Raw genomic sequence first — 18428 nt, forward strand, 5'->3', positions numbered from 1 at the left:
GCTTAAATCCACATAGGGAGAAGAGAAAATCTCTTCTTTATATACTATATGAACAGTAAACATGTTTGATCTCTTCTTTATAAATAGCAATCCAATTATCACAACATATGATCTCTTAGAAATGCATTAGACTTACCAAGGAGAAAGTTCATAGTTACATTGCATAGGGAGACTCTTCTCATTATTAGCAAGATTTTTAGCTGTGGACTTTTACCATTACACAGAGACCTTAAGACGACAAGTTGGGACGGCTAGTAGAGGCTTTGCCCTAGACACTGTGAGGCCATAGATCTCATTCATGTCCAAATCACTAGGTAACATTCCATTTAAAAGCTCCCAATTGAAGCAGTGCACCAGCTGGGCAAGAACTAGTCGAACCACAGTTAGTCCCAATTGCAAACCAGGGCAAACCCTACGACCTGATCCAAATGGAATTAGTTGAAAATCATGCCCTTGAACATCAACATTGCAGTCAAGAAATCTTTCTGGTAGGAATTCTTCGGCATTAGACGACCATACATTCCGGTCCCGACCGATTGCCCAAGTATTAATAATCACATAAGATTTCTTGGGTATATGGTATCCATCGATCGTTACGTCGTCCATCGATTCACGAGGAACAAGCAGTGGACCAGGAGGATGAAGCCTCAAGCTTTCTTTAATCACCATATTCAAGTAGTCTAATCTTACTAAATCCTCTTCCTTAACTACCTTATCCATTCCAACAACATTTTCCAGTTCTTGCTGAAGTTTCTTCATCACTCTTGGATGTTTCAGGAGTTCTGAAAAGGCCCATTCAATTGAGGTTGCCGTCGAGTCCATTGAACCAACAAGCATGTCTATTATCACTGCTTTGATACTTATCCGATCCATCATGCATTGCTGATGATATTCTTCATTATTTCCACTCGATTTTGTCATCAAGGATATCATTGTATCAATAAAGCCCTTGTGTTCTCTAGGGACTTGCATATGATTGTCGATGAGCTTCTCCAGTAACTCATCCGCAATCTTGCTAAGAGCCTTCATCCGTTGATTCAATCCCTGAAAAATGCAAAGATTCAACTTCAGATGTTGCATGAATTAATAAATGGTTTTCTTGATCATGACGGCATTGAATTATTGATCTTGAGTTTCCACTAATAGACAATATTTGATGAGTTAGATCATCATAATAGTTAATCTTATTGGGTGTGGGATTCATTACATTTTAACCTAATTATGCAATGGCAAAGCAGGTGGGTATTCCTAAGTAGCTAGTCTTTTATTTGGTTGAGTTCAAGTGAGACAGCTATGTACTTTCTGTCACTTGGTTGAGTCTCAATGAAATTCTAATTAAAGGGTCTTGCTTGGGTGCTGCATAATTAATGCGCAACACCTGCAGTTTGTGGTCGAGATCGACATTTTGACCGTATATTTCACAATGAGTTAAACAGTCACTTTTGTAAAATGAACAATCAAGATCAAACTCTTGGTCAAAATTTTGATCTTAACTGTAGATTGTGCTATGCTGCAGAGTACTGAAACACGGCCCTAATTTAAGCAATTTGAATTAGAGGAAAGAATATAATAAATAAAGGAAAGAATACAAAAAGGTTAGTGTGAAAATTCAGATTGGGTCTCCTTCTCTCGCTGACTTTTTTTTGGGAATGAAGTCATTCTTACTTAGGGTTGGAGGAAAGAATAAGAGAGAAAGAATAGACAAAAAGGTAAGTGTGAAATTGCTGATTCATTTTTCTTCTCTGTGTTTTTGGGAAAGAAGTTTGATAAGAAAAGATCATTCCCAACTAGGGCTGAACCCGACCATGGGTAACCGGGCCTAGACTCGAATATGGCAACTAGGCCTGGACCCAACATGACAACTGCACCCGAATATGGGCAACACCAACAACGCATTTGGGATCTTAACCGACTGCACCACATATATGGAAGGCTCCACTCACGCTGAACCTATATGGCAACATCGCCGTAAACGGAAGGTCAACCTTAAGGCTGATGGGCGAAACAACCATCAGGGGAGCTTGTTCAGGGCAACACCAACAACGCATTTGGGATCTTAGCCGACTGCACCACATATATGAAAGGCTCCACTCACGCTAAACCTATATGGCAACATCGCCATAAATGGAAGGTCAACCTTAAGGCTAATTGGGCGGAACAACCGTCACGGGAGCTTGTCCAGGGCTGATCAGGCGGAACGACCACCAACAAGGGATCTTGTCTATTAACAGAAAGGTAACCCGCATACTATTTAAACAAAGTCACCCCTCCAGTAAGAAGAACAAACACTTTTCGGAACACTCACGAGTAAATTCCTGTCACACACACACAAGACCTCAATCTGATCACCGACTGACTTTATCATCAGAGGCAACTGCCTGACATCCTAGCCGGCCCGCATCTAACCTTCTTTTGCAGGGTTCATCGTCTCTAGACACGAGAAGGCGACCGAATACCAGTCGGAAACTTGATCGGAATTGACTCGGACACATCAAAGTTAACCTCCAATCATTGTATCTTATGGATTTGAAAAGTAGAAAATAAAGTGATCCAGTGAAGGACTACGAGATGGTAAATCCATGAAATTCAAAGAAGCACCTCGTGCTTGTAGATTAACTCATTCTTTTTTTTTTTTGGTAAAGTAGATTAACTCATTCAAGATCACTGAAGTGTATGATATTGAACCCAACAAAAAATATTACCTGGCGAATTAAATAGGGATCACAAATGAGGGGCCCTCTCCCCTGGTACAACAGTGATAACATTATTAAAGAAACCTTACCTGAAGATCTAGTGAGCCAATGTAAGGAATATAATCAGCGAGGTTGAAAGCGGCAGACAGCTTCAAAGCTTCCTTGATAACTGGTTTGAGTTTGAAATCATCACTGTTTTCGCCTAACACCATCCGGTAAGTCATCTGCTCGATAAGTGATCCCACCTCTGCAGTGATATCCACCGTGGAACTGGTCTGGGCATCTTTCATCAGTGACCGAACAAGGTGACCAATCTCTTTTTCTCTCATCAACTTGAACAATTCAATCTTTGAGTTGCTAAGAAACTCAGTAGTGCAAACCCTACGCATTTTGTTCCAGTAAGGACCATATGGGGTGAAGGCTATCCCTTTGCCCCCATAACATAAATACTTAGCTGCCATGTTATCAGGCCTACTAGCAAAGATGGAATCATAAGTTTTGAGAAACAACTTAGCTGCCTTAGGGGAAGAGATTACCATGGCTGGTACTTGGCCTAACCGGATGAACATGATGGGTCCATACTCAGTAGCCAACTGGCTAAGTCTACGGTGAGGGAGATTACCTAACATGTGGAGGTTGCCGATAATTGGTAGCCCCGGAGGACCCGGTGGCAGTCGATGACCGCCGGAGAAATTTCGGACACCTGAAAACCACCATACTGCTCCAAGAGCTAATATGAGAGCAACAACTTCCCAAGGAAACATTTCTGAAGAAAGAAGGGTGTTTTGCTATGCCAGATCTCAAGGCAGGTGGCTGTTTTGCTTATCAGCAGAAGGAAACTTAGTGCCTTTAAAAAGAACCAACCTGGACCATATGCTTAGCCCAAGACAGGACAGTAGCTACTGGCCAAGGAAATCGAGCAACACATGGACAGAAAGGGACCCAGTGATATCAATTCTGAAGAAATTTGGTTGATATTTCTTTTTCAGCACTCAAATTTCAATGGTGGAATTTTATGTATAATTGGGTACAGAAGCGTTTGTTAAGGCCAACACGTGAAGGACATAGTCTAAGAAGTTTTATTTTTCTCTATGATATTACAATCCAAACAATTGATAGAGACCGTCAAGACATTTTGAACCAGAAAAAAATCTTGCCCAACCCATGAGGAAGCTTTCCAAAAAGTAAAACATCTTCCACCTACAGTGTTTACTTTGATTTTCTTTGGGTAAGAGTGTGTGAAGTTGATTTTGCTAGTAATTTTTTGAATTTTTCGTAGCATGTTAAATGCATCATTCAGAAAAATTGAAAGCACTGAATTTCTCTACGGTTCTCACACATTTTTTTGGATGGTACAATAAAAAAATTTACGGGTCATTAAGACAAAGCAAGAAGTCTATATTTGTTTCTCTACGTCATAAATGGAAAATGCATGCGCAAAAGGACATTCTCATAAACCCTATTACTAGGGGGTGTAAGTTTGGTGTTGATGGCCCAAACTCCTCATGGTCAATCCTAAGCCTGAAAAAGATTAGGATTGAAAATTCTTACCTTGAGAGATGGGTTAGGGCTGCGTCAGGTGGCCCTAATTAAGATCAAGTCCATGTCAGTGTTTATTTTTTACTAGGACCAATCTGCTCAATGTAACCTAACCCTACCACCTTAATTGTAGGTTATTTTTCATAAAAGCAAGGGAATGGTATAAAATTAATTAGGTGTTGTTTTATATTAGGTGTGGTTTTATTGTTTTGTGGTTAGCATCAAGGTCAAGGTTAAGACCATATTTAAGTGTCTAACCTTGCCTAGCTAGGTTTGGCCTAGCTCTAAAGGGTAAGGGCCAATGCTGAACTTTGGTATTTAGGGTCAGGATTAGGGTTTTAAACAAGTCAACCTAACTTGGCCCCATTGCAACCCTACCTATTACATATTGGATTTTCTTTTGATATTGGTGTTTTGCTGCATTAGATGGTGAGTACGCAATGCGTATATGTTGGACGTGCTACTAATAAGGCTGTTGATTGGATGTCTAAGTTTCCACTTGATTTGGAGTGCTCTTGGATGTTCTTTCAGGATGTTCCCCATGGGTTGAAGGAGATCCTTTAGGCGGATTGTGATGCTACTTCCTTTTAGTTTCTCTTTGAGTCATTGACTCCGTTGTTTTATTATCGAAAAAAAATTAAGGTGACACCTATAAAGGACATCATCTCAAATCCACTTAAGAGAAAGGGCGATAAAAAATCAGATGATCAATATTTTCAATTAGATTCCAAAGCAAAACCGAAAAAAAAAAAAAAAAAAAAAAAAGAAAGAAAAAAAGAAAAGAAAAGAAAAGAAAAGAAAAGAAGAAAAGAAAAAAGATCCTGAGGTTCTTGTGATAGAAAAAATATTCCTCATTGGAAGGAAGTTTTTACTTCCCCCTAAAAAAAAGTAGGAAGGGAGGTAGTAAAAGCAAGCTACATGTCTAAAGTCTATAATAAAGTTGAATGGATTTTTATTCTTAGAATTTCGTCTTGCCTTGGCTTCAGGCAACAATGGTGTGATTTGATCAGCAATCACATAACCACTACCTCATTTTTCGGTTAAGATTAATGGGGCTCCTTTTCTTGATTTCAGGGTTCTAGGAGTCTTAGACATGGGTGTCCCATTCACCCTTGTTTTTACTTGTTATGGAGGTGCCATCTAGACTTTAAGATCAATTCAGAAGGGTAAATGTCATTCAAAATGGTAAATGCTTTTAAAGAAATCTTCATTTGCACATAAAATTTTGCATTTGTTCTTTGCAAATGATACTTTTCTATTTTGTAGAGCTTCTGTTGAAGATGTATGTGTGATCAAAACAATCCTAGATCTTTTCTCTACGGGTAAATTACATATAAGCCCCCTAATTTGCAATCAATTGCATTTACTTCTCTTGAAAAGAAATCAATTACAAATACCCCTTACTGTTATTATCATCATTCAACTTTACTAGTTAACAGTAGGGAGGTATTTGCAAGTGATTTCTTTTAGGGGTAGTATATGTAATTGATTGTAGATCTAAGGAATCTATATGTAATTTTTCATTTCTCTAATATTACTAGTAAAGTAATAAGTTTTGCAAAAAGTGAAGCGTTCTTTAGTAGAAATGCTCCTATTCTCCATAAAAAGAAATTGCATGGAATAGTGAAATAAATAACAAGGTTGCTTATCTGGGTACAACTCTCCATCACAATCGGTCTAGGTCCAATGATCTAGAAAATATTGTGAACAAAATGAAATTTAAACTGGCTTGATGGAAAGCTAATTCTTTGACCTTTCCTAGTAGAGCAATCCTAATGCATTCTTTTATCCATGCCTTACTTGTGTACCATATGAAATATTTCTCGTTTCCTAACGCTCTTTGCAAGAAAATGGACTCTATTTGCCAACAATTTTGGCTGGATCAAATAGCACCTGGTAAGGACCTAACTCTAATAGCTTGGGACAATTGTTGCACTCTAAACACTAGGGTGGTCTTGGTTTTAAAAGGATTGAATACATCAATAAGGCTTTACTTCTCAAGCAGGGATGGAGTATTAAATGAGACTAATTATAATTTCCATCTAGGGTAAATGTCTTAAAGCCAAATATCTTCCCAAGACCACTATTTTTTACCCTAAAGTTCACAAGAGATCTAGTTCTATAGCCTAAAATAGCCTTAGGACAATCCTACCCACTCTTGAAAAGATGGTGTTTCGAAGAGTTGGAAAGGGATGTACAACTTCCTTTTGGTTTGATCCGTGGTCATCTACGACTCTATGGAACAAGTTAGGAAACAACAGCCCCCAGTATATCCACATGGACCTAATATTTCTGATGCAGTTGAACACTGATCTATGCTGGAATCTTCTTTGAAGGATTTGATCCCAGTGATATTGTCTCTATGATTCAAACCTTGCAGCTTTGTAAGAGTCAGGTTGCTTGGGTATCTAGATTATCTATATCTGGGCAGTTTACTACTAAACTAGCTTACAAGGAGATAACTAGCATGAACTCCACCCCTACCAAAAATTTGTTGGTTGCATGGTGGACATTATTTTGGAAGCTAAAAATACATCCTAAATTTAAACTGTTTTTGGCAACTAGTGACATGAATACAAATTAAGGAGCAACTAATTCAGTGGACTAGGGTTGATCCTATGTGTGCACTGTGTGACAATGGCAACGAATCAATGTAGCATCTTTTTTTGATTGTCCTTGGTCTCGGCAAGCCTAGGCTATAGGACCACTAGGGTTAAGAGTGGAAAAGCTTCCACAAATAAAGATTCTTGATCTTTGTCTTTATTTTCAGTCATAGTTGGACGAACCTCTGTTATGTTGGTTTTTGTCAATTTTCATAATCACTTGCTATAGTATTTGGAAGGTCAGGAATGAGATAATGTTTCAAAAAATACAACCTAACCCTTTAGCTGCCATGGATTATATTAATAAATTCATACAAGACATAAGCATTTCTCCTCCATGATGTAGAGCACCTGTTAACTCAATCCAGGCCTAACCCTACTAGGTTTAGTTAGCCCAAGCCCACCCTAATTGACTGATACGGTTAGGGTAAGCTAAGTTGGCTATGTAAGTTGGCTATGAGTTATTTTTCTTTTTCTTTTTTTTTCTTTCGATTATAAAGACAAAAGAAAATCAATTAAGTAACTTAGTGCACTGACATGGATATGTGTTGTAAATGTATACAGGGGTAGGCTTGTCCTTTTACATAGTTTTGGGATAAGGTTTGTCTTATGGATTAGTTTGAAGGGAAAAATAGTCTTTTCAGTCATTTTATTTGTATACATGAATTGGGGGTTTAGGGTATCGATCAGAAGTGAAGGATTCACGATTTCTCTCATCTTCTTGCTCTCGGTTTCTTTGGCTTTTGGCTCTTGGTTCTGAGTGTGGTGTTTCGATTGTGCAAGCATTGAGTCCTACATCTTCTTCTTCTTGAATGATGCTCTAATGGAGGTTTTATAGCATCTGCTATTGTATGCGATTGAAGACACTGGTTGTGGTGTTCTTGGCTATGCGCAGAAAGGGGAAAAGCTTTGGTTGGACTGCTGGTTACAGGTGTGGTCATTCCAAGTCTTGTATAATCTCTCTTGGTCCATGTATAAAGTATTTACTTTCATGATTTAGGGCTGTAACCTTGCTTTTCTATTTGATGATTGCATAGCTTGTTGAGTGCTCAACTCATCCTTGGCTATAGGTCATTTGACTGAACCAAATATACCTGGTGTCTTGTTCTATTTCTTTCTTTCTTGTATTATTTCCGCTGTGTTTAGGTGTTATTTCTTAACAATATGTTTGTGATCCAAAACATACAGTTCGATTGATAGTTCTAGTGACATGGCTATGATTGATTTTGTTTGGCATTGATTAATTTTTAATGATTGTGATTGGCTTTGATTGGTCTTAATTAACTTTATTTGGCCTAATTTTAATGCATTGAAGATAAAAAGATGATGCACCTTATCAATGATGAATGAAGGGAACCCCACTAACGTGGTTTAAATAATCCCATTGTACAATATGATACTAATCAATACGTTCCCATATTAGATACAACCAATACGATACATAGTAGTGCATATATGATATATCTCTCCTATTTTTACAAAAACATATATTTGATGCATCATAATATGTTGACGGATACAATACAATGCTAGATACAAGATGATTGTCTCTTAAAACACCTCATCATCGTGATACCTGATGCTAATACTTTAAACCTTGTCACCAACAAGAAGACTTTGAAAGAAAAATCATAAAAAGTCAAGAGTATTAAGTTATGATTAAAATCAGCATCAGATTGAGCTTGATAGGTCGGGCCAAGGCCCAACCCTAACCAACCCAGCCTTAGACTCGAAGTATGCATTTAACAAAGTCAACCCATCTTTAGGAGCTAAAAACCACTTGGTTTTTTCAGGCCCAAATTTATACCCTAAGGTTTACCTCATTACTTACATACCAGGTAAGAATAAGAAATATTTCTATATATTTGTGATATATCAAGCATGCTAGGTGGAAGTAAACGTGGATGACCTTAAACAACTTAACAATTGAACCACTGGAAAGCTTAAATCCAATTAAGGCTTCCATCCACATAGGGAGAAGAGAAAATCTCTTCTTTATAGATATATGAACAGTAGACATGTTTGATCTCTTCTTTATAAATAGCAATGCAATTATCACAACATATGATGTCTTAGAAATGCATTAGACTTACCGAGGAGAAAGTTCATAGTTACATTGCATAGGGAGACTCTTCTCATTATTAGCAAGATTTTTAGCTGTAGACTTTTACCATTACACAGAGACCTTAAGACGACAAGTTGGGACGGCTAGTAGAGGCTTTGCCCTAGAAACTGTGAGGCCATAGATCTCATTCATGTCCAAATCACTAGGTAACATTCCATTTAAAAGCTCCCAATTGAAGCAGTGCACAAGCTGGGCAAGAACTAGTCGAACCACAGTTAGTCCCAATTGCAAACCAGGGCAAACCCTACGACCTGATCCAAATGGAATTAGTTGAAAATCATGCCCTTGAACATCAACATTGCAGTCAAGAAATCTTTCTGGTAGGAATTCTTCGGCATTAGACGACCATACATTCCGGTCCCGACCGATTGCCCAAGTATTAATAATCACATAAGATTTCTTGGGTATATGGTATCCATCGATCGTTACATCGTCCATCGATTCACGAGGAACAAGCAGTGGACCAGGAGGATGAAGCCTCAAGCTTTCTTTAATCACCATATTCAAGTAGTCTAATCTTACTAAATCCTCTTCCTTAACTACCTTATCCATTCCAACAACATTTTCCAGCTCTTGCTGAAGTTTCTTCATCACTCTTGGATGTTTCAGGAGTTCTGAAAAGGCCCATTCAATTGAGGTTGCCGTCGAGTCCATTGAACCAACAAGCATGTCTATTATCACTGCTTTGATACTTATCCGATCCATCATGCATTGCTGATGATATTCTTCATTATTTCCACTCGATTTGGTCATCAAGGATATCATTGTATCAATAAAGCCCTTGTGTTCTCTAGGGACTTGCATATGATTGTCGATGAGCTTCTCCAGTAACTCATCCGCAATCTTGCTAAGAGCCTTCATCCGTTGATTCAATCCCTGAAAAATGCAAAGATTCAACTTCAGATGTTGCAAGAATAAATGGTTTTCTTGATCATGATGGCATTGAATTATTGATCTTGAGTTCCCACTAATAGACTATATTTGATGAGATAGATCATCATAATCGTTAATCTTATTGGATGTGGGATCGATCCATTACATTTTTAACCCAATTAAGGTAATGGCAAAACAGTTGGGTATTCCTAAGTAACTAGTCTTTTATTTGGTTGAGTTCAAGTGGAACACCTATGTTGCTTTCTGTCACTTTGTTGAGTTTGAATGAAACTCTAATTAAAGGATATTGCTTGGGTGCTACGTAATTAATGCGTAGTACCTACAGCTTATTGTCGAGATTGACATCTCGACCATCCGTTTCACAATGAGTTAAAAAGTCACTTTTGTAAAATGGACGATCAAGATCAAAATTTCGGTCGAGATTTCGATCTTGACTATAGATTGTGTTGTGTTGTGCTGTGTTGCACAGTACTGGAGCACAATCCTAATTTAAGCAGTTAGAAACTTAGAATTGGAGGAAAGAATATAATAAATAAAGGAAAGAATACAAAATGGTAAGTGTGAAAATTCAGATTGGGTCTCCTCTCGCTGGACTTCTTTTTGGGAATGAAGTCATTCTTAGTAAGGGTTGGGAGAAAGAATAACAGAGAAAGAATTAGGGGTGTCAAAATCTAATCCGAACCGGCCCTAACCGAAGCTTAATGGGCTGAACAACCTCAGCCCGCAATGGTTCCGGTTGGGCCGGGCCAGCCCGTGTGTGGCCCGCTAGCCCGAACCGTTTGGCACGAAACCAGCCCGACCCCAAACTAGCCCATTAAATCCACTATAGATAAATAAAATAAAATAAATTTAAATGTAAAAGACAGTATAACCCACAAGTATCTATTTGTTTTCCTTAATTGTTTTGCTTTGATATATGCAAACAACAAGCATATCAAAGCCTTCACCATTTGGAAAATGGGCTTAATAAATATTTAGCAAGTGTAGTATCATTTAAAATCTTTTAATGTTTTATTTTGATCCATTTTTACAAGTGTTAAGAAAGGGGAGGAGAATAAGCAGAGACAACCCATTAAAATTCATCAAGATGCCAACTTTCTTTTGTATATTAGTCTACAATCTTTACTTCTTTGTAGATTTTTTTTAATATTTTTTTTTTTTGAACACCCCACACAAGAGACTTGAAGAGAACTTAATGCTTATATGTGTTCACATGCTCTTGATAAATTCCACACATCAACAAGGTACTCAAAACATACCGCTAGTAAACCCGAACCCAACCGTTAGTAAACCCATTCTAAACCGTTAGCCCAAACCGTTAGTTAGCCTGAATCCAAACCACACCGGCCCGAAACCATTATTTTCTTAATGGGCCATGTTTTTCAGCCCGAAACCGGCCCAACCAAAACCGTTGACACCCCTAGAAAGAATAGACAAAAAAGGTAAGTGTGAAAATGCGGATTCGGTCTTCTTCTCTGGTGTTTTGGGATAGAAGTTAACCTCCATCATTGTATCTTACGAATTTGAAAAGTAGAAAATAAAGTGATCGAGTGCAGGACTATGAGATGGTAAATCCATGAAACTCAAAAAGGCCATTGTCGTGTAGATCAACTCGTTCAAAATCATTGAAGTGTAGGATATTTAACCCAACAAAAAATACATTTTCTTCCGCTCCGCCATGTCCAGGTGTGTCCCACCCAACCATCTCAGGTGTGCTTACCTCTCCCACCTTCCACACACTCACCTCCTATAAATGAGAACCTCCACCTTCAACTCCCACCTTTCCTTCAAGTACTACCTATTCCTCTAATGCTTCCCCTCCACCTTCTGCAGATACGGTAATCCCATCTAGTCCAACCCGCAATGTCACTCCTTTTATCTTAAGAGAGGAACTGGAGAGTAAACTAAAAGCTTTTGAGAAAATCTCTCTAGTGGGAAAATTTTTAGAAGGGAAAAGAATCAAAACACAAGCAGTTTCTGAAGGTTTACTTAACGCCTAGAACACCGAGAAAAAAGTCGAGGCTTATCAGCTAGGCGAAAGGTTATTCAACTTCACTTTCAAACACCCTCTTGATTTGTAGAATGTCCTCGATGAAGGTCCATGGTCTGTTGGAGGCAATGTTATCATTAAGGAAAGGAAATAGCAAGGAGTAACTCCAAAGTTTGATAAGTTGGAGCTAGGGTTCAACTTCATGGACTCCCGAAAGAGCTGCAAGACCTATCTCTGGCGTTGGAACTAAGTCTTCGTTTAGGAAACCTAGTTAAAGCTATGTTGATCGATGGGCTTAATTTTTGCTCAAAGGCATGCTTTCCCCAGGGTTAGAATTGCTATCGATATAAATAATGCTATAATGGATAGCATACCAATACAGTTGAGATGTGGTGATCAGATTATTGTTAAAATGAAATATGAAAGACTTCCTACTATCTGCATTTTCTGGAAGGATGAAAGACTTCCTACTCCTTGTCGATAGAGGAGTATCAGGAGTCAAAAAGCAAGATGCCGAAAAGTGCAGGTAACTCCACCGGAGAGGAGGATAGTGAAAGGAGCGAGTCTCGAGGAAAAAGTACCCTGAAGGATTAGAATCTGCCACTAATGACCAGCAATACGCCTCTATGCTCCAATCAAAGTTTGGATGAGCTCGTATAAGGAAAAAGCTGGTAATCCTTCTAGCCTTGACAATGTCAACTTTTAAGTCAACCAAGTACCTGCTAAACTACACAACAACCTATCACCTCAGCCCTGGTTTCCACACTGCCCAATGCCCTACCCCCACTTCCCTTTCCTTAAATATGCTACACATGTCAACTTCTCCCAACCACCATCGCTTAATCAACATAACCAACCCCAGGATATCAATCAAGCCATCATGCAACTGCTACCCCATCTATCAAGCCTGTAACTTGGCCTCTATTCTTTCTCTCTCACACTTTCAATACTTTCCACCTTCATATAACACGGGTCAACCACATATGCAAAATTTCCCTCCTTTCCATTCTCTCAAGCCAAGGCATAACCTGACATCTAAACCCTTATCCAACACATCTCTTAACCCATCACCACCTTCCCCTGCAATATGCAATACCCAGGAAAGTTTTTATCAAACTGAAACACCTTTTGAACATTTTCCCATTACAAGTGTTCCCATGCGTCTTCCTAGTGAACCTAGCATACCTCCTGCCCCCAAAAACACCCTACATCCTCCTCCCTTTGTATCTCTAAGAGCTAAACCTAAGGTGAAAAAATCTTGTAAGAATGAACTTACGTCTTTGGAAACTGTGGATGATGAAGATTGCCATCGTTTTTAACTCTTAACCTTGTGGAAGCTAGGGGAAATCAGCTCCACTTGGACCAATGAGGATTGCTAGCTAGAACTGCCAAGGCTTGGGAAGTGTCCCTGACAGTTTGTAGCTTGAAAAACTTCACCAAGAGTGAGAAGCTTGAAATGATATTCATTATGGAAACAAAAGCTAAGGCTAAGAGGATGAAAGAAATTAGTAAACTAATTAAGATGGATGATCTCTGATTTGTCAATTCAGTTGGAGTGATCTTGCATTTTTCTGGTCTAAAGAAGCGAAGGTTGATATACTATTTGTTGATAAAAATATTATTGATTGTCATGTTAAGAATTTGCAGAAAACTGAATTCTTCATCACATGTGTTTATGGCAATCCTATAAGGAGCAAAAGGAACAAATCTTGGAGAAAATTGAGGATCTTGCAAAGGGTAAAGACAAACCATGGTTGTGTATAGGTGATTGCAACTCCCACTTGACATGGGTGGAGAAATTTGGAGGGGATTCTAGAAACCATGTTGATTCAAATGAGTTTAGAAGATTTATTGAGTCTATGGTCTAGTGGATCTAGGAGGAAAAGGCCCAGTATTCACATGGAATAACAAAAGAAGAGGTAATGCCAACATTCACATACGTTTGGATAGAGCATTATGTAATGCACATTGGATCAGAAAATTTTGCAACTCTATTAATTTTGTTAGACCTACGATTGGGTCGGATCACAATCCAATTGTGGTAGATACCCAAGATGGAAAGGCGGAAGGGCCAAAACCTTTCCGTTTTGAAGCAATGTGGATCAAGCACCCGATGTGTAAAGATGTGGTGGCTCGAGCTTGGCAATCTCCATCAACTGGAAATAATGCATAGCAAATAATTCAAAAAGGTAATAGCTGCAAGGAATCCCTTCAGAAGTGGAATTGTGAGGTGTTTGGCCACGTACAAACAACAATTAAGAACCTCAAGAAAGAATTGCTGAAACTCCATGAGGGTGGTCCAGATGGGTACTTAGAATAAAAAATAAATATGGTCACAGATTTGCTAGATTCTAAATTGGAGAAGGAACAACTTCTGTGGGCTCAAAAAGCGAAGGTTGAATGGCTTAAACACGGTGATAAGAACACAAAATTTTACCACGCTTCAACATTGCAAAGGAGGTTATCTAACCGTATTCTTCAACTAAAAAATTTTGCAGGTGAGTGGGTTGATAATGCTGATGAAATTTTTAATATTATTCAAAATTATTTTGAGAAGTTATTTACATCAGAAGGTATTGACCCTAAGGCTTAGATTGGGTGTTAGAAAATCTTAATGCAATTGTGTTACCTGAATGGGATGACGAGTTATCAAAAAACTCCATCTCTCGAGGAAATAAAAAAAGGAAATTTTTGCTGTGGACCCCACAAAATCACCAGGGCCAAGTGGCTTTCCCCCGAGGTTTTACCAACACCATTGGGAAGTTGTTCAAAATTATGTCTTAAACTGTATTACTAAGTTCTTTGAAACAGGAGTGATGGCTGAAAATTTAAATGCTATATTGATTTGCCTAATTCCGAAGAACATTTCTTCCGAGATTATTAAGCAATACCATCCCATTAGTTTATGCAAAGTGGTGCTCAAAATCATCACAAAGATTCTTGCAACACGGTTGGGCAAATATATGGATCTGATCATTGAGCCCACCCAACCAACATTTGTGCCTGGAAGACAAATTTTTGACAGTATCCTTGTTGCCTATGAAGTATACCATTGCATGAAGAAGAAAACTAAAGGGAAGAAGAAATACCTAACTATGAAGTTAGATATGCAAAAAGCCTACGATAGGCTTGAATGGGTGTTTATTAGTAGAGTACTTTAGAAAATGGGATTTAGTCAAAAATGGGTGTCTCTTGTGATGGGGTGCATCACAATTGCAAATTTTAACCTGTTAATCAATGGTATAGTGAAAGGAGAAGTGAAGCCCAGCAAAGGTATTCGACAAGGTGACCCATTGTCTCCGGGCATCTTCTCCTTGTGCTCTCCAGCTCTTTCAAGTATTATCAACAAGGCACAAGAGATTGGAAGCATTAAGGGAGTGAGAATTAGGGGAAGAGGTCCGATGCTAACTCACTTGATGTTCGCAGATGATTTCTTGCTCTTCTCAGAAGTCAAACTAGGGGCAGTAACCAACCTCAAAGCTTGTTTTGATACATATATATTGTAGGGCGAGTGGATAAAAAAATCAACCTGAAGAAGTCTAGACTCACATTTAGCCCAAACACACATGTCAAATTCAGAAGATGGTTTTCTAGAGTTCTAAAGATTCCATATGAGGGAGATTCAAAATATCTAAGCTTGCCAATAGATTTCGATTGCTCAAAGACCAAGGTGTTTAGAGAACTTCAAGATAAAGTTGAGGGGAAACTTCAAAGTTGGAAGAACAAATTATTATCACAAGCGGGAAAAGAAGTTCTTAAATCAATGGCCTTTGCAATGCCCAACTTTGTAGCCTTACACTTTGGGATACCAAAGTCTACTCACAAGGAATTGAGGAAAGTAGCAGCTCGGTTTTATTGGGGTAAAAATGAGAAGGGAAAAGGCATACATTGGATTTCATGGGATAGAATGAGCTTACCAAAATCGAAAGGGGGGCTTAGATTAAAGATCCGGAAATTCAAGACCAAACACTATTAATCAAGCTTGCGTGGAAACTATGGATGGAACCAAATTCATTATGGGCTTCTGTGATGAAAAATACTTATTTTCCTAATTCTTTTTTCATGAATGCAAGATTGGGCTAAAATCCATCATGGGTTTAGAGGGGAGTAATTGAAGGAAGAGTGGGCCTTAAAGCGGGTCTATGCTGGAAAATTGGATGTGGCTCAAGTATTAACATCTGGAACTCTTATTGGATTCCTTCTCTTCCCTTAAACTCAACTCATAGAAAGCCCCTGACAATAATGTTGAATGGGCTGAGGAGTTGATTTATCCTATCAATAGAAGTTGGAAGGCTGACATCATCAAGGCCTTGATTCCTATGGAATAGAAGCTGATGAAATTTTTAAAATCCAACTCAGCTTGTTCCCTCAACCCAACTCTCTATTTTGGGCAACAACTATAAATGGTCAATTCATAGTTAAATCGGCTTATGAAATAATTATTTTGAAGAAGAAAAATAAGTTTAGAGAGAAGCCATCCACATCTTTTAGTGGATTATGGAAGCAAGTTGATAAGTGTGTATGGAATTATATTTGGAAGGTAGATGCTCCACCAAAGATTAGACAACTTTTATGGAGGATCTATGGGAGAGACCTAGCATCATTTGAGGGGCTAATCAATAGAAACATACATAATTTGATCTATTATGTTAGAGACACGGTAGAGAAAAGGAGAGCATTGATCATATATTTCTCTCATGCCCATTCGCCAAAGCAACATGGTTTGGGTCTAAACTTTCATATACTATTCCGCAAGGAGAGGAAGCTAAGCTCCATGAATGGCTTAATTCGTGGAAATCTCTTGGATCTAGAGAGGGTGGCTTGATAAAGGAAACGACATCCTTGGTGGCATTCATTATCTAGAAGTTATGATTGGCCGGAAATGCACTATTTTTCAATAGAGAGGCGTCATCTTCTCAACATGTTATCAAACGTGTGATGAGGCATCAAGGAGAGTATCTACAAGTGAATCCCATCAAATCTAAAATGGTGGCAAATAGACTAGAGAGACAACCAGATTGGTCCCCCCCCCCCAAGCAACGGTTGGGTCAAAGTAAACTCTGATGCAGCCATGACGAAGGATGCTAATAGGTGTGGTATGGGTTTCATTATCCGAAATGAAAGAGGTGATTGTTTATTGGCGGTTTTGAAACCTTCTTCTGCCCAATTGGTGTTGGTTGTAGAAGATATGGCCTTGAGAGATAGCATGTTGGACACATTGGGCGAATGTCATGACAGGGGCACTTTGAAACTGACAACCAAGAACTTACCCGTCACTTGGAAGATTGTCTCCATCCTGGTCCTCCAAAAGTCAGACCAATTTTGGATGATATCATGTACCTTAGAGCCAAGTTTATTGAATGTGTATCCATCATATTTTTAGGGAAAGCAATAGTTGTGCTGATTCCCTAGCTAGGAGGATTCTATCGATCGAGAGCGAGATAGTTTGGCCCACTTCCACTCCTTGGTTCCAGGACCTTGTTAATCTAGATGCCTCGACTGTAGCTTGTGTTTTTCTTTCTTAATTAAAATGTATTTATCAAAAAAAAAAAAAAAAACCCAACAAAAATATTAACTGGCAAATTAAATAGGGATCACAAATGAGGGGCCCTCTCCCCTGGTGCAACAGTGATCACATTATTAAAGAAACTTACCTGAAGATCTAGTGAGCCAATGTAAGGAATATAATCAGCGAGGTTGAAAGCGGCAGACAGCTTCAAAGCTTCCTTAATAACTGGTTTGAGTTTGAAATCATCTCTGTTTTCGCCTAACACCATCCGGTAAGTCATCTGCTCGATGAGTGATCCCACCTTTGCAATGATATCCACCGTGGAACTGGTCTGGGCATCTTTCATCAGTGACCGAACAAGGTGACCAATCTCTTTTTCTCTCATCAACTTGAACAGTTCAATCTTTGAGTTGCTAAGAAACTCAGTAGTGCAAAGCCTACGCTTTTTGTTCCAGTAAGGGCCATATGGGGTGAAGGCTATCCCTTTGCCCCCATAACATAAATACTTAGCTGCCATGTTATCAGGCCTACTAGCAAAGATGGAATCATAAGTTTTGAGAAACAACTTAGCTGCCTTAGGGGAAGAGATTACCATGGCTGGTACTTGGCCTAACCGGATGAACATGATGGGTCCATACTCAGTAGCTAACTGGCTGAGTCTACGGTGAGGGAGATTACCTAACATGTGGAGGTTGCCGATAATTGGTAGCCCCGGAGGACCCGGTGGCAGTCGATGACCGCCGGAGAAATTTCGGACACCTGAAAACCACCATACTGCACCAAGAGCTAATATGAGAGCAACGACTTCCCAAGGAGACATTTCTGAAGAAAGAAGGGTGTTTTGCTATGCCTAAGTAAGGGAGATGGGTTAGACTGAAATGCTAAGTTTCAATGCTCTCATACCATGAATTTATACATACGAGAGAGAGAGAGAGAGAGAGAGAGAACTGATATTATGCTTTGCAGTTATCGTGTGTACTATCATAAGGTACATCTCTGATCATATTTTTGTTGATGAAATCAGATCTCTCCATATGATGAACTGATACTCTAGCCAGATGGTTGTGTGGAGGAT

At 38.9% G+C, this 18428-nt stretch overlaps 2 protein-coding genes across 2 annotated transcripts; both read right to left on the reverse strand.

The window, feature by feature from the left end:
• Positions 1-45: 45 nt before the first annotated feature.
• LOC149012726 (cytochrome P450 CYP736A12-like) lies at positions 46-3519 on the reverse strand. Its single transcript, XM_089159805.1, has 2 exons — positions 2783-3519; positions 46-1044 (listed from the first exon to the last, which is right to left on the reverse strand). Exons 1-2 carry the CDS (start codon positions 3455-3457, stop codon positions 217-219), a joined length of 1503 nt encoding a protein of 500 aa, XP_089015931.1. The 5' UTR covers positions 3458-3519; the 3' UTR covers positions 46-216.
• Positions 3520-8900: 5381 nt separating this feature from the next.
• Positions 8901-18192, reverse strand: LOC149012727 (cytochrome P450 CYP736A12-like). Its single transcript, XM_089159175.1, has 2 exons — positions 17499-18192; positions 8901-9836 (listed from the first exon to the last, which is right to left on the reverse strand). Exons 1-2 carry the CDS (start codon positions 18171-18173, stop codon positions 9009-9011), a joined length of 1503 nt encoding a protein of 500 aa, XP_089015301.1. The 5' UTR covers positions 18174-18192; the 3' UTR covers positions 8901-9008.
• Positions 18193-18428: the final 236 nt, after the last annotated feature.

The sequence above is a fragment of the Hakea prostrata genome, chromosome 6 (genome assembly GCF_041222555.1).
Source record: "Hakea prostrata isolate BN-2017 chromosome 6, UWA_Hpros_2, whole genome shotgun sequence".
In the NCBI taxonomy this organism is placed as follows: Eukaryota; Viridiplantae; Streptophyta; class Magnoliopsida; order Proteales; family Proteaceae; genus Hakea; species Hakea prostrata.

What these genes read in the sequence shown, in the direction of transcription:
- LOC149012727 (XM_089159175.1), bottom strand. Translation starts at nt 18,173, where the DNA reads ATGTCTCCTTGGGAAGTCGTTGCTCTCATATTAGCTCTTGGTGCAGTA. An exon ending in TTGGCTCACTAGATCTTCAG is followed by an intron (nt 9,837 to 17,498) that starts GTAAGTTTCTTT and finishes TGCATTTTTCAG; the next exon opens with GGATTGAATCAACGGATGAA.
- LOC149012726 (XM_089159805.1), bottom strand. Translation starts at nt 3,457, where the DNA reads ATGTTTCCTTGGGAAGTTGTTGCTCTCATATTAGCTCTTGGAGCAGTA. An exon ending in TTGGCTCACTAGATCTTCAG is followed by an intron (nt 1,045 to 2,782) that starts GTAAGGTTTCTT and finishes TGCATTTTTCAG; the next exon opens with GGATTGAATCAACGGATGAA.